Source organism: Salvia splendens, chromosome 15 (genome assembly GCF_004379255.2).
Source record: "Salvia splendens isolate huo1 chromosome 15, SspV2, whole genome shotgun sequence".
Classification (NCBI taxonomy): domain Eukaryota; kingdom Viridiplantae; phylum Streptophyta; class Magnoliopsida; order Lamiales; family Lamiaceae; genus Salvia; species Salvia splendens.
The window spans coordinates 965,158-978,477 of record NC_056046.1 but is presented as its reverse complement, the minus strand read 5'-3'; the positions used below and the strand labels follow the sequence as shown (position 1 = coordinate 978,477).

The 13,320-nt window shown below is 38.0% G+C and overlaps 2 protein-coding genes and 1 long non-coding RNA gene across 3 annotated transcripts; 1 reads left to right on the top strand and 2 right to left on the bottom strand.

Moving 5' to 3' along the window:
• The first annotated feature begins 213 nt into the window (after positions 1-213).
• LOC121769281 (sm-like protein LSM1B) lies at positions 214-3,219 on the top strand. Its single transcript, XM_042166029.1, has 5 exons — positions 214-563; positions 1,637-1,705; positions 2,523-2,638; positions 2,700-2,762; positions 2,835-3,219. The coding sequence occupies exons 1-5, from the start codon at positions 503-505 to the stop codon at positions 2,910-2,912; spliced, it is 387 nt and encodes a 128-aa protein (XP_042021963.1). The 5' UTR covers positions 214-502; the 3' UTR covers positions 2,913-3,219.
• A 2,675-nt stretch (positions 3,220-5,894) lies between these two features.
• LOC121767961 lies at positions 5,895-6,618 on the bottom strand. The gene is made up of 2 exons (XR_006043251.1): positions 6,488-6,618; positions 5,895-6,401 (listed from the first exon to the last, which is right to left on the bottom strand). It is a non-coding gene; the product is annotated as an uncharacterized LOC121767961 (long non-coding RNA).
• A 3,392-nt stretch (positions 6,619-10,010) lies between these two features.
• On the bottom strand, positions 10,011-11,480 carry LOC121768582 (exocyst complex component EXO70A1-like). Its single transcript, XM_042165113.1, has one exon. It carries the CDS (start codon positions 11,478-11,480, stop codon positions 10,011-10,013), a length of 1,470 nt encoding a protein of 489 aa, XP_042021047.1.
• Between the last annotated feature and the right edge of the window lie 1,840 nt (positions 11,481-13,320).

Below are 13,320 nucleotides of genomic sequence, written 5' to 3'. Positions count from 1 at the left end.
TATTTATCCCTAAAGATGACTAGATTTTTTTTATCCAAATAACACCATAGCAAATTCAAGCCCAAGGAGAACAATAAATTAAGAAGCACCGTAAGTAAATAAAAAGGACCAAATATTTCTAAAGCTTGGCATAAAATGGGGTGAAAATACAAATATATAAAACATAAGTCTTTATTTACAATAGTACTAATAAAAAAAGAAGAAGAAGAAGAATCCTACACATAATCGATAATGGCTTTTCCCAAATAGTCAGATTGGGCTTTTCCCATATCCGATCTTCAACAAATAGCCAACATTACACCGCTCCAATTTCAAATCTTCCCCCTCTTTTGTCAAATTTCTTGAATTAGGGTTCAGCGCAGCTGTCAGATTTGGGATTTTCACTCAATTGGGGGTGGTGACGAGAGTAATTCGAGTGGCCAATGCGATTTATTTCGTCGGAATTCTTGGGTTTTTTCGGTGGTTTCTTTTGTTAATACCGAAAAGACTCGAGCTTTCATCAATGTCGTGGGATGGCCCTGAAGATGTCTATCTCTCGACTTCCCTAGCTAGCTATCATGACAGTGAGTTTCTTCTTTTGCTTTTGTTTTTCAGAAAAAAATTATTTAATTGGGAATTCGGAGATTTGAATGTAGTGTGATTATGGGTTCATTGTGTTTTAATTCGACTGAAATTGCGTGACTTGTTGAAATCTGAATTTGGATTTACTTTTGTATTGGTTGAGCTCTTGAATTTTCTGTTTTGTAATGAAATTGTTGAGGAGATTCTTTGTAGCATTATTCTATGAAATTTGAGTTGTAATTAGTGTGTGAAATCTTGGAAGATATATGAGATTGATTTGCATCAATTTAGTTTATCTCTGATTTAAAGGTTGTAGATTGTGTATGTAAATATAGTGGCATTATTTTCCACAGTTTAAGAGGTGATTGGCCGGGAAGAATTGTTACGAATAAATGCTGGGAACGAATGGTTTCTTGGGTAATTTGGCCCGTGTGAACGTAGTTACCAGCATTTAGCGGGATTGAGTGGTGCACTAGAACTTGAAATATGCAATGCCTCAAGATGAAAGATAGTAGTGCTAGTTCTTTCGAATGTATAGAGAAAGCAGTTTGATTCTCGAACAATTTAGACTGGTTAAGGACAAGGCACACTCTGATTCAGTGATTCTGCGTTTCTGTCCCAAAAATTCTCTGTTTTTATGTTTATATGCAATTACAAATTTACAATGTTTGATTTAATATTTTCTAAGACTGAAAATGATATTGAAAAGGCAAGTCTGTGATTTTGCTCTGTCATAGGTTCAAAAACTTGTGAGTCTGTGACGGGTTTTTTTATAGCTAAAAACAACTAACAAGTGTCAAGCTGTGCCTTTCTAATCTTTTCACTTACCAAGTTGTGAAAATCATAGATCAGTTTGTATATACTATATTTTACATTCATTTCATTTTCATAACAGTCCTTGTGATTGTGATATAGTCCGTTGATTCATGATTTGTTATCTAGTTCTAGTTTGAGTACGGAAATCCTTAGCTATATTATCGGTCTAATGTAAAATACATTGTATTTGTATAATACTATAATGTCATGCTAGTTTAGATTAATCTAACCTTTTGACTTGAAATTTTTCTTTCCACAGAGAAGCTTCTTGTATTACTTCGGGACGGCCGGAAGCTATTAGGGATCCTTCGCTCCTTTGACCAGTTTGGTACGACTGTGAATTTGCCATAGAATCTGCCCACAATTTGATGAGTATTGTTCAGTGTTGTCAAAATGTCGTTCGGGTCGCCCGGGTCGCCTGGGTCGAGACCATCACCGCCCCAACATGGGTGGGTTGATCGAGATACAGGGTCGCCGCTGGGTCGCCCGGGTCGAGTGTGTCGGCTGGGTCGCCCAAACACATGCTGCGCAGTCATGTTTTAAGATAAATCCTTAAATCTTTTTTATGTAAATCTTTCCCTTCGATGCTGATTTGTTTTTACTAAAATAAACATAATATAAAAGTAAAACTTACCTAAAAATCTGCTCTCTCTTATTTTCTCAAATATATCACATTTTTCTGACTTTCTCAATCTCAATTCTCTATATATATGCATGCACCACATCAAACTTTTCAAACCTACTTTCTAAACTTTAGAATTCGGTTCAAAGATCTTTTGCTGCCACCCTTCATATATTCCTTTCTTTTGATATTTTCAGACAATGGTTTCAATTATTTATTTTGTGTTATGACTTATGAATTGTTTTGATATTTTTGATAATTTCTATTTTTCCACTTTATCTCTATTCACATGAATTACATCTACATATATATTATTTGATATATCATAAACATTAGAGCAATATATTATTTGATTTAATATTAAAAGACAAAAAAATAAGCCTAGATTTGTGGGTCTCTCGACCGTGTCGACTCATCAACCCGCGACCCGAATTTTCACCTCATCGACCCGGTGCGCCCCGCGACCCTAACATCACTGGTACTGTTAAGCCGTCTCTAACAAATCTTGATATCTCATTTGTAGCTAATGCTGTCCTAGAGGGCGCGTGTGAGCGTGTTATTGTAGGCGAGCTTTATTGCGATATCCCCCTGGGTTTGTACATAATCCGTGGAGAAAATGTCGTCTTGATTGGGGAGCTGGTACGTGCATTTAAACTCTGCAGAAATTGCTTTCTCCATTTACGCGATCATGGTTGGTTAGGAATTGAACAAGGATGAGCTTCCATCTCACATGACCCGCGTTTCATCAGCTGAGATAAAGAGGGTAAGCTTCAGTCTTGATATCTGCTGACGCCTCTCTCCTCGGCTCGATTAGTTTACATCCCTCTTTGTGCAGGCGCAGAAGGCAGAAAGGGAGGCTTCGGAGCTCAAGGGTCTGATGATAAAGAGGATGGACTTTCTTGATATGGATTGAATTTTTTGGCAATCCAGTTCATCCGTTGTGCTCCAATGCCTCGCGGATGCTGGCCTTTTGGAAGTATAACCGCGTTGTAGAGTCGTGCCTCTGCTCTCGTGGTACTTGGGCTAACCTAGCGCGATAAGAAAAGCCCCAATTCTTCTGTAGCGTGATAAAAAAAGCCCATAATCTGCGGATAATGTATAGACAAAGTTGATGAAATTGCATCGGAAGTTTATTGTTCATTTGTGATGATTATCTTTTAATTTGTGTAATTCGATACAATGTATACTATCTTTCAATCAAAAGTAAATTTACTTTTCAATATGATCAGGAACTAACTATTGGATAGCTCAAACAAGTAAAAAAATAAATTCAATAAATCACTGTACATTTGTGACTAACGATGAAATTTTAGGAAATTATATCCGAAATATGAAATACTAATTAACTGCTAAAATCCTAAAACCTATTATAAATGAAGATAAAATAAAATGAATCATGGTTTATAAATGTAAAAAAATTAAAACAATTATTTATTTATTCATTTAATAACCAAAACAATTAAATATCATTGCTATAAACACTTTCGTCGATTTCTTTTGAAGGATATTCTGAAACAAAAATTAAATTATAAAATAATATACAATTAACTAAACAAGGGAAATTGTTATCCCAAATATCGGGGGATTTAGGTCTAAACACATGAAAAGAACAAATATACCATAAATAGTTAAGATAAGATGTACATAGATTCTATATTTTGAATAAACAAGGAAATACAGATAAAAATTAACTGTATTCATATTATAATCTTATCCAAATAACAAAAATACTACTAGAATCTAAAACAAAAGGAAATTAATTATCCAAAAATCTAGTGATCACGCGCGAAACTAACGGATTCTATAATTTAAATAAATTAAAACTAACACATAATTGAACCTATATATATATATATATATATAAACGTGTAAAACATGATCATGTTTCCGATTAGAATTGAGAGAGAAAAAGCAATCATGTTTCCGATTAAGTTCAAACCGACCGCGGAGCAGCTGAGCGCAAAGACATTTCCGATTGGAATTGAGTTCAAGCCGAGCGGGGAGCAGCTGATCGAAGAGTCCCTGTTGCCGTGGGCGAAGGGAGAGAAGCTCGAATGGGAAGGCATCGTTGAGAAGCAGATGTACGGCGAGAACTTCCCGTGCGAGCCGTGGAAGGTTTTCAGCGACATCGAGTCGTCTTATCATTCAAAGATGGAGGAGAAGGGCGCGATCAAGTACACCATCCACGCCTTCACTACGCTGCTTAGAGCTTCGAATTCTAAGAGGGTTTCAAGAAGGGCAGGGAAGGGCACGTGGGGCGGCCAGACGGGCTCAAGAAGATCGAAAACTCCGAAACCGGATGCATCATCGGCCAATCGAAGATGCTAGCGTTCAGGCAAGGCGGACGTCGGGCACTGGAATATGTTAAGAAGAGCGGAAGATCAAACGCGGCCGACCTCGTCGTGTGTAAGATCACCAAAACGGTCAAGAAAAAGCCATCCAATGGGATACGTGCGGCCGAAGCAAATGAAGTACTATTTGTTTTTCTTTAGAATTATTTTATTTTTAAGGGTTTTCAAATATATCCAAAATTTACGTAAATTGATATCTATTTTTTTTTTCCTGCGCGCGTTGGCCCATGCAGTTTTTGTTACCGGAATACGAAGTTCCATCTGTACAACCCGGTGTTGTTTCAACTGTGCAGCAATCCGATGAGTTTTTTTCTGCTTCCGCCGTGCAGTTTATGTCACTGGCAAATGAAGTTCCATTTTCGATTGTGGAGCCACACTACGGTAGTTATGAAGTTCCAGTTGTTGAACCAGAGATGATGAGTTATCCGAGGATTAGCGATGGTTCGATTGTTCAGCCGTACTGCGGCGGTTATGAAGCTCCGGTTCCGGCCTCCTCGACTGTATCAATGAAGAGGGCGGCGAAGGTCGATCTTCTTCGAAATGGAGAAGATTCAGATATGAAAAGACAGAAATGCGACGGCAAAGAATATTCAGATGCTCGTCCTGACTGGATGAAGGAGTTCGGTAATTTGTTCGATTCTGATTTTCACCAACTAATGGAGGCAGAGACGGTAATTTTATATACTTTTTATAAATTGCTTTCTAAATTTTTATCCAAATTTTACATAAATTGCTTTCTAAATTTTTTTCCTGCGTCTGCCCCCCCGCAGTTGTCACCGGCAAATGAAGTTCCATTTGCAAACCCCGGCGTTCCGATTTTGGAGCCGTACTACGGTGGTTATGAAGCTCCAGTTCCAGTTCCGGCCTCTCCCGACTGTGTCAATGAAGTGGGAGGCGGAGGTTGATCTTCGAAATGAAGAAGATTCAGATGCTCTTGTTGAGTTGAAGAAATTTGAAGATATGTTGGCTTCTAAATTGAGCAATGAGTTTTCACCATTTTGATTTGAATTTGTAATAACATTACTGCAGTATATTTTTATGCGGTGTACATATTTTGGACAGAATAATTAAATATCGATAGTTATTTTCTATGGACCGATTAATTAACAACTTACTTATTCCATTTAAATTAATCTACATATCCGAGCACACTTTAGGAAGTCAGCGCTAGTTCAGTTGATTTATTTAGAATATTGATGCCGAATCATTATTATTTAAATATTTATTTAATGACCAAAACAATTAAATACTATTAGTTGTTCAAATCCTTTTCATTTTGGCTGTTGTATACATTAAAAAAAATAAGTAATGAGGTAACTACCACTACTATACAGTCCGAAAATGCGGTGGTTTTAAAAATTAAACATTTCCAAAAAAAATCATAAAATTAGCTGACATTATGATTTGTAAACTTTCAACCAAAAACAAACAAAAGCAACAGTAGTTATTTTCCGAATAATTGAATCATGCGCTGTAAACATCTTCAATTTGTTATCAGTATTCAGTAACATAATTGAATCATACATACACTGTAAAGATCGAGATAATTCAACAAGAAAGAAATCGAAGTTAATTCAATCATTTCAACGAACAGTTTGTACGCAACCAATAACAGCATATGTTCTAATTCTTGGAAAAGAAAACTGGAAACCATCATGAGAAACTGAATCAATACAAAAGAAAGCGAATAATCTGACATATGATTTCGCCTATCATCGCAACCATGATTATAAAACCGAAAACTAATATAGACAAATCTACAAACATGTTGTGTGCATGAGTTTCATACCTTGAGCTTTTGAGAAATTCAAATCATCACTTTCCGAATCTTGGAAGATCTACCTCAGCCGCCCTCTTCATACCTTTGCGCTCTCTTTCTTCTCTTTCTCTCCTGATCGACGACGGTGATGAAGCTCCAGTTGATCGGGCGCAAGTACCTCATTTGTGTCTGGCGCAAGTCTCATGTAATTTGAGCCGTTTCCGTACGACTCTAGCTGCGCAGCCGGAGCTTGATAACCGCCACCGTTTCCTCTATTTTCCGATAAAAAACCCTAGAACGGACTCAGGATAAAAAGGTTACATAACAATTTGCATAAAAAATTGTAAACTAAACGAAAATAATTAAAAAAATAATTACCTCAGTTGTATTCGGCGCAAGTCTCACATGATTCAAACCGTCGCCATACGGCTCTGGTTGTGCAGCCGGAGCATCATAACGGTCACGGTAACTGATCCCCGAGGGTGACTTCATAAAAAAGTATGGGAAAGGGTTATGTTTTCTAAATTTTATTTCCCATGATATACATAAAATTTGGATACGTAAAAATGTTCCACAAAAATTTAAATTGATTAAATTTGAATGGAAAATATAATGAAAAAAAGTAACAAAACAATTTGCATAAATTTGTAACCCTAATGTAATTAAAAAAATTAAGTACCTCGTTTGTGTCCGGTGCAAATCTTGCATAATTTGAACCATCGTCATACGATTCTGGTTGCGCAGCCTGGACTTGATAATCGCCGTTGCTGCCTATATATTCCGATGAAAATTCCTAGAGTGGACACATGAAAAAAAAAGTTACATAACAATTTGTATATATTTTAAAACTCTAATATAATAAAAAATAAGTACCTCATATATGTCCGGTGCAAATCTTTCATAATTTGCACCATCGTCGTACGATTCTGGTTGCGCACATTGGACTTGATAATCACCGTTAAAAATTCCCTAAGGAAAACGCAGGATAAAAAAGTTGAGTACCAATTTGAACAAATTTGTAAACCCTAAAAGGAAATATTTTTAAAAAAATAAGTACCTCATTTGTTTCCGGTGCGATTCTCACAAGATTGCAACTCTAGCCATTCGACTCTTGTTGAGCAGCCATAGCATCATAACGGTCACCATAACCAATCGCCTTCGGTGACTTCACAAAAAATTAGGTTATGATACGTAAAAAGTTCCGAGAAATTACTAAAAAATAAACCTAAATACCTGATTTGTGTTGTGAACGGATTTGTCCTTCTTCTTGACAGTTTTAGTGATCTTACACACGACAAGATTGGCGGCATTTGCTCGGCCGCTCTTCTTAACAGATTCACCGCTGAGGCTATACTCGTGCATCGTCCAATGCCTGACGTCCGCCTCGCCTGAGTGCTCGTACGCTAGCATCTTCGATTAGCCGATGATGCATCCGGTTTTGGAGTTTTCGATCTTCTTGGGGCCCGTTTGGCCACTCCACGTGCCTCTCCCGGCTCTTCGACAAACCCTCTTGGAATTTTGAGCCCTCACCAGCGAAGTGAAGGCGAAGATGGTGTACTTGATGCCGCAGCGGCGGAGGCAGGTGGGGTCGAGTGGGGTCGGCCGACCCCACCGCCGTACCTGGAGAACCGCCAGAATACTCTTGCCACCGGTCCCCGACCGGAATTCTGCCCTATGATTCATCCTCAAGACGGCAAGTAGCGCAACTTTGCCGACAAAACGTCATTGTTATTCTTAACTATACTAATATGTATTGGATTAATTTGATTGTAATCGGTGGATGATGGGCGGGAGGGCGAAGGAAGAAGATGCGATGATAGGGAAGATGATGTTCCTTTTTGCAATTGGGCTTTTAGTTTATTACTGTAGTAAAAAAGGAAGCAGTGCTAATTTCACAAATGCTTTACATTATCATAATTTTAATTAAAGAAATTTCTAGTTGAAGGAAATATTAAGAGTTTTAAGATATAGAGAGCTGCTTTGCACAAGATTTTCGTATACAATATCATAATTTATTTATCATCTTTTAATCATGTTTCACAATTTTTCTTTTTTTTTAAATTTTTATTTAATAGTAACAATAGAATTTTACCCTAATTTTAGTAGATATTATAATTATCTTTACTTTTGATTATTGATTTTAATTACCTTCCATTTTAGATTAAGAATGATTTTTTCTCGAAAAGATCTCCAAGTTTTTGTTAGTTCTTGTATGCTTTAGTTGAACAAGAATCACAACAATTAGAAGATTGTTGGATAGTATATAACAATTCAAACAAGCTTGAAATAGTTGAAAGAGTGTTTTCCGCAATGAAATTTGTTCAAGCCTAAGCGGCAAAGTAAGATGATGACTGATTGAACATCTTGATGTTACACCGTGAAAAGTGTATGTTCGCTAACATAAGATAGAGATATTTCATTTATAATATATTTTAATTTTTAAAAATATATTTAAGTATATATTGTCATGTTTGTCCGACCCCATGATTTGATCCGCCATTTGATGGTGCCCTTTTCCTCCATCTACGAGTGCCAACATGACTCGATGTCGCTGAAAATCTCCCACAGGAAGCTGTCGCCGTAGATCGTCTTCTCAACGACGCCATTCCATAGCGGATTCTGTCCCGTCACCCACGGAATCAGGAAGCCGTTGATCAGCTTCTCCGCGGTCGGGTTGAACTCGAATCCCTTCTCGATCAAGTTATCCAAGTTATCAGACATTTTCTCTCGTTGTTTCTTTCTTTCTCTAACGTGTTTGCTTTGTATACTCTTGTGTGTAAGTGTTATAGTACATATATAGAGGGCTTTATGTATAGGTTTTAATTTATATAATATTTGTTGTTTTCAGGGGTTAGAGATGTAAAGCTTTATCTTCAGAATCGGGATAATAGATTTAGTTACCATATATGTACAATTTCATGTTTTTCGACCTAGATAACAAATTTCCTTTTATGTTAGATTCTACTCCCTCCGTCCGTGAATATGAGTCCCGTTTTTCCATTTTAGTCTGTCCGCGAATAGGAGTCCTGGTTCACTTTATCATAAATGGTAATAGGGTCCTACTTTCCACTAACTCATTCCACTCATATTTAATTTAAAACTAATATAGAAGTGGGACCCTTATTCCACAAACTTTTTTCCACCCACTTTTCTTAACATTTCTTAAAACTCGTGCCACCAAGAAATGGGATTCCTAATGGCGGACGAAGGGAGTACTATTTTTTTGGGGATCAGATTCTAAATTCTGTTTTTTCAGTTATATTAATAATTATATTTAATTAGGATATAGGTATTTGTTCTTTTCAGGTGTTCTTAGGATATAATTTGAGATAATATTATTTGCACTTTTTGAGTTGTTTCGGGCTAATCTTTTGGATAGTAAAGGCCCAACTCGTTTATGGTCTAAGGCTCAACTTTGATTGCCAGGCTATAAACCCAACCCAACTCATTCGCCTCTCAAGATTCAATATTGATTATTTTATCTACTCATGAATTAGGGTTGTTTCCATTTTCTTCTTCGTCTTTGTCGATCTTTGATATTCTCTTCCTCTTCTCACTAAAGCGTGTGCGAGCGGTGACGTGTAAGTGATTCATTTTCTTGAAACCCTAGAAGATTTTGACAAGTGTTTTTTTCAGGTTGTCTGGTGGTTCGATTAGGTGGTAGATGTGTTATGTGCGTTGGTATAATCTTAGAAGAATAATAAAGCAAATATTCATAAAATAAGTTAAGGTTGTTAAAATAGTAAGCTATTGCCTCACCTCAATAACTACAATAACATATCTTTATACAAATAAAAAATACACTATCTTTTTTTCACACATATTTGACATTATTATTTTTAATTTCATACAACTATCTTAACTATCCTCTAAATTGCAACATCGAACCAAAAACCTCTCACTATCCTTCAAACAAACACATCACAACTTTCTCAACATCGCAAAAATTCCCAAACTGCTTCAGCCTCTCAACATTTCTCCCATGCCTATGAAGAAACGCAGTATAAAGAGGCATGATCATCTGCAAAACCAAAATCCGAAGCTCATTCCGAAGCTCAGCCTCGGCCAAGATCCAACCACTCTGCGCTTCAACAACCTCCTTAAACCTGGCTTGGAAGGCCTTAAACCTCAGCCTCCAGAAAAACGAGCCAGCTAACAAGCCTCCGAGCCTCTCAAAACAGTCGATTTCCAAGCAATCAAATACGCCCTTCCATGAATTCAGGTAGAAACTGGCTGTGAGATTGTACTCATCGGCTAACCTGTTCGTGAATTCCTCTCCGATCATCTCCCTCAGCTCGAACGAGCCTTTGATCCGATGAACGATGTAGTGCACGTTGTTCATCACGAAGAAATTAGATAATGCTGCGTCTTTGTAGTGCTTGGATTTGGCCTTGAGGTTGAGATACAGAGCTTCGATGATGCAGAGCAAGTGAAGCACCAACGGCGAATTCGATGATTCCGTTGAGAAATCTAGGTCGATCTGCAAAGGCTTGCGCACGATCAGCAGCGTCAATATCTGCTTGTAATCGACGATTGAATCGATGTAATCCATCACCGCCGTATTCAACGGGTGGATCGAGCCTCCGGTGATCAGAAAATTCGTCGGCTCTCCGATCACCGCCGTCTCGAACTCTAATAGAATAGCTCTAGCAGCATCGGCCAAGCTAAGCAACAGATCCACAGCTTTTTTACACACACATATCCCAAATTTCCACTGGAAAACCGTTTTCACATCAGGCAACAGATTCGAGATTGTTATGTACAGATCCAAAACACTAAACATTTTCTCCGGCGATTTCCGGCCGTTGCTAATCGCCTCGGCAAAATTGAAGAGCGAATCGGCGTGATCGCGGACGGTTTCGACGAAACAAGCATCGTCAAAATCGGAATTTCCCAAACCTTTGAAGATCTGCTCGGCCAATCGCCTTTCCTCGGCGAAGAGAACTCGGACGCAGATCTCGGCGTTGCGGATCCATAGCCGGATCTTCTGCTGCTGGACGCGCCACTCGAGGCGCTGGATGATCTTCGCGCTCGAATTCTCGATTCCTAAAATTTTGAAGCTCTCGTCCAAGGCGGACTTCCGCGCGCCGGCGTAGACGCGGATGCACTCTCTGGAATTGCCGGCGGCGATCATGCTGTCGGCGATGCGTCGGAGATCTCGGATTGCTTCGTTGAGGAGTGAATTGACTTCCAATTTGTCGTAGATTACTTCGACCGAAAACGAGCTGAAATCGGACGTGCTCGAGTAGCCTGCGAGCGGTCCTTTTGCGTAGGTGGAGGCGAAGGAGAGAAGAGCTGATCGGAATTCGTCCTTGAGCGGCGGAGTGGAATTTGGGGATTCATTGACGGCGTCTGACTCACCTGAATTCATTCTACGAAGTGACTCGCCAAAGGATAACTGTCGATAAGTGTATGATTTTAAGAACTCCAACAATTTGTTATGAATCAAAGTTGAAGATTTTCATCTATAAAACTTTGCAGTGAATAATTGAAGGAGATAAAAATAAGTGAGCAATTCAATGTCTATATAAGTGGAGTCTATTTATTGAAGGTAGTCGGGAAGATGATGGTTGGTTGTTAATTGTTATGTATGCATTGACTGGTTGTTAGTTGTTGGCATTAATGATGTACACAACAAAATGAAAATCACAAGTTAAGTACCCATCTAAATTTGAAATCACATTTGAAGTACCTAGATAAATCGGAAATCGCATTCCATGTACTGAGAAAATCGGATCCGTGGGGGAGTTTACAACTAGAATAACGAAAATGTACCCACTTTGTTATTTCTTCCATCCATGGGAAAAACGTCACCCTCGTTGGCGTGTTAATTAGTAAAAACGCCAACCGTATTGACGTTTTACAATTTCATCGCATTTTGTGGAAATACAGTATTTATCGTAACACGCCTACTTGGTTGGCGTGTTTAAATAAAAAACGACATCTGCGCTGGCGTCTTTAAACCATATATTACGCCTACTTGGTTGGCGTGTTTAGTTGAAAAACGCCATCAGCGTTGGCGTTTTTTTGTTAAAAACGCCATCCAGGTGAGCGTGTTAGCGTTGAACTAGATATCAGCCAAAATTCTCCCAAAATCACGAACCCTAATCACTTTCCCTCCCAAAATGCAAAAACTATCCCCAAATGCGAAAAACCTTAAGGAAACCCTTGCTCGGGTCGACGCAATCGGCCATTTGAGGGCGAAGATTTCGATTTTGGCTCATTCTTCCAAACATTAGTCTTCCTATTCGGTTATTATATCTAAATTTTGACTAATATTTGATGGATTTTTATGATAGTATATATTGTAGTGTAATTAATAGAAATATTTGATGGATTGTTATGATATTATATATTGCAGTATATCTAATTTTTTACCATTATATGATGGACTGTTATGATAGTATATATTTGATGTTTGACCAATTTTTGGCTCACTTTACATATTTATTTGTGTTTTACATTATTGCAGATAGTATGACGTGGTGTATGAATTTATATTGGGGTGGAAAGATAATTACCGGAGCAGTTATTTCATATGATCCTCCTTTTTCAAAAGGATTCATTATGTTGGATGAAAGTGTTTCCTATGATAAGCTTGTGGAAACAATTTGTGAAATGATGGGGATAAGCATATTTGAAAACAAAGTTCAAATAATATGGAAACCTACTATATGCGTTGGATCCGGACCTCATACAATAATGTCTAAGCTCATTGCCGCTAGGATAAAGGCTCTGGACAGTATGTCTACAGGAGGTCAAATTGAATTATTTATTGAGTATTCGGCAATTACTCAACAAATAAGTCATCATGTCATAAGTTATGATGTTGGTACGTCTACGAGAGCCCAAGAACCAAGTTTCGCTGCAACACAAGATTTTGATGTTGGAGGCGTGCGTTTAGGGGATAGTGACAATTGTCATGTGGTTGATGACATTATAGGTCCTGATAAAGCCGACTTTCTTGATCCACAATCACCTTATGATTCTGAAGATGTAAACAATGTTAGTACAGACTCAGATAGTGATTCGTCTGATGATGAGCAATTTGTTGATTCAAGACCATCCATTCCAGTTGGAGAAACAACATTTGAAGAAACAGTGGTTGGAGAAACAGCAGTTGGAGGAAGAACAGTTGGAGGAAGAGTAGTTCCACAGTTCCCACAACGTGGAATGAACTATTTTCGCACCTTACCAAGTACATATGATAG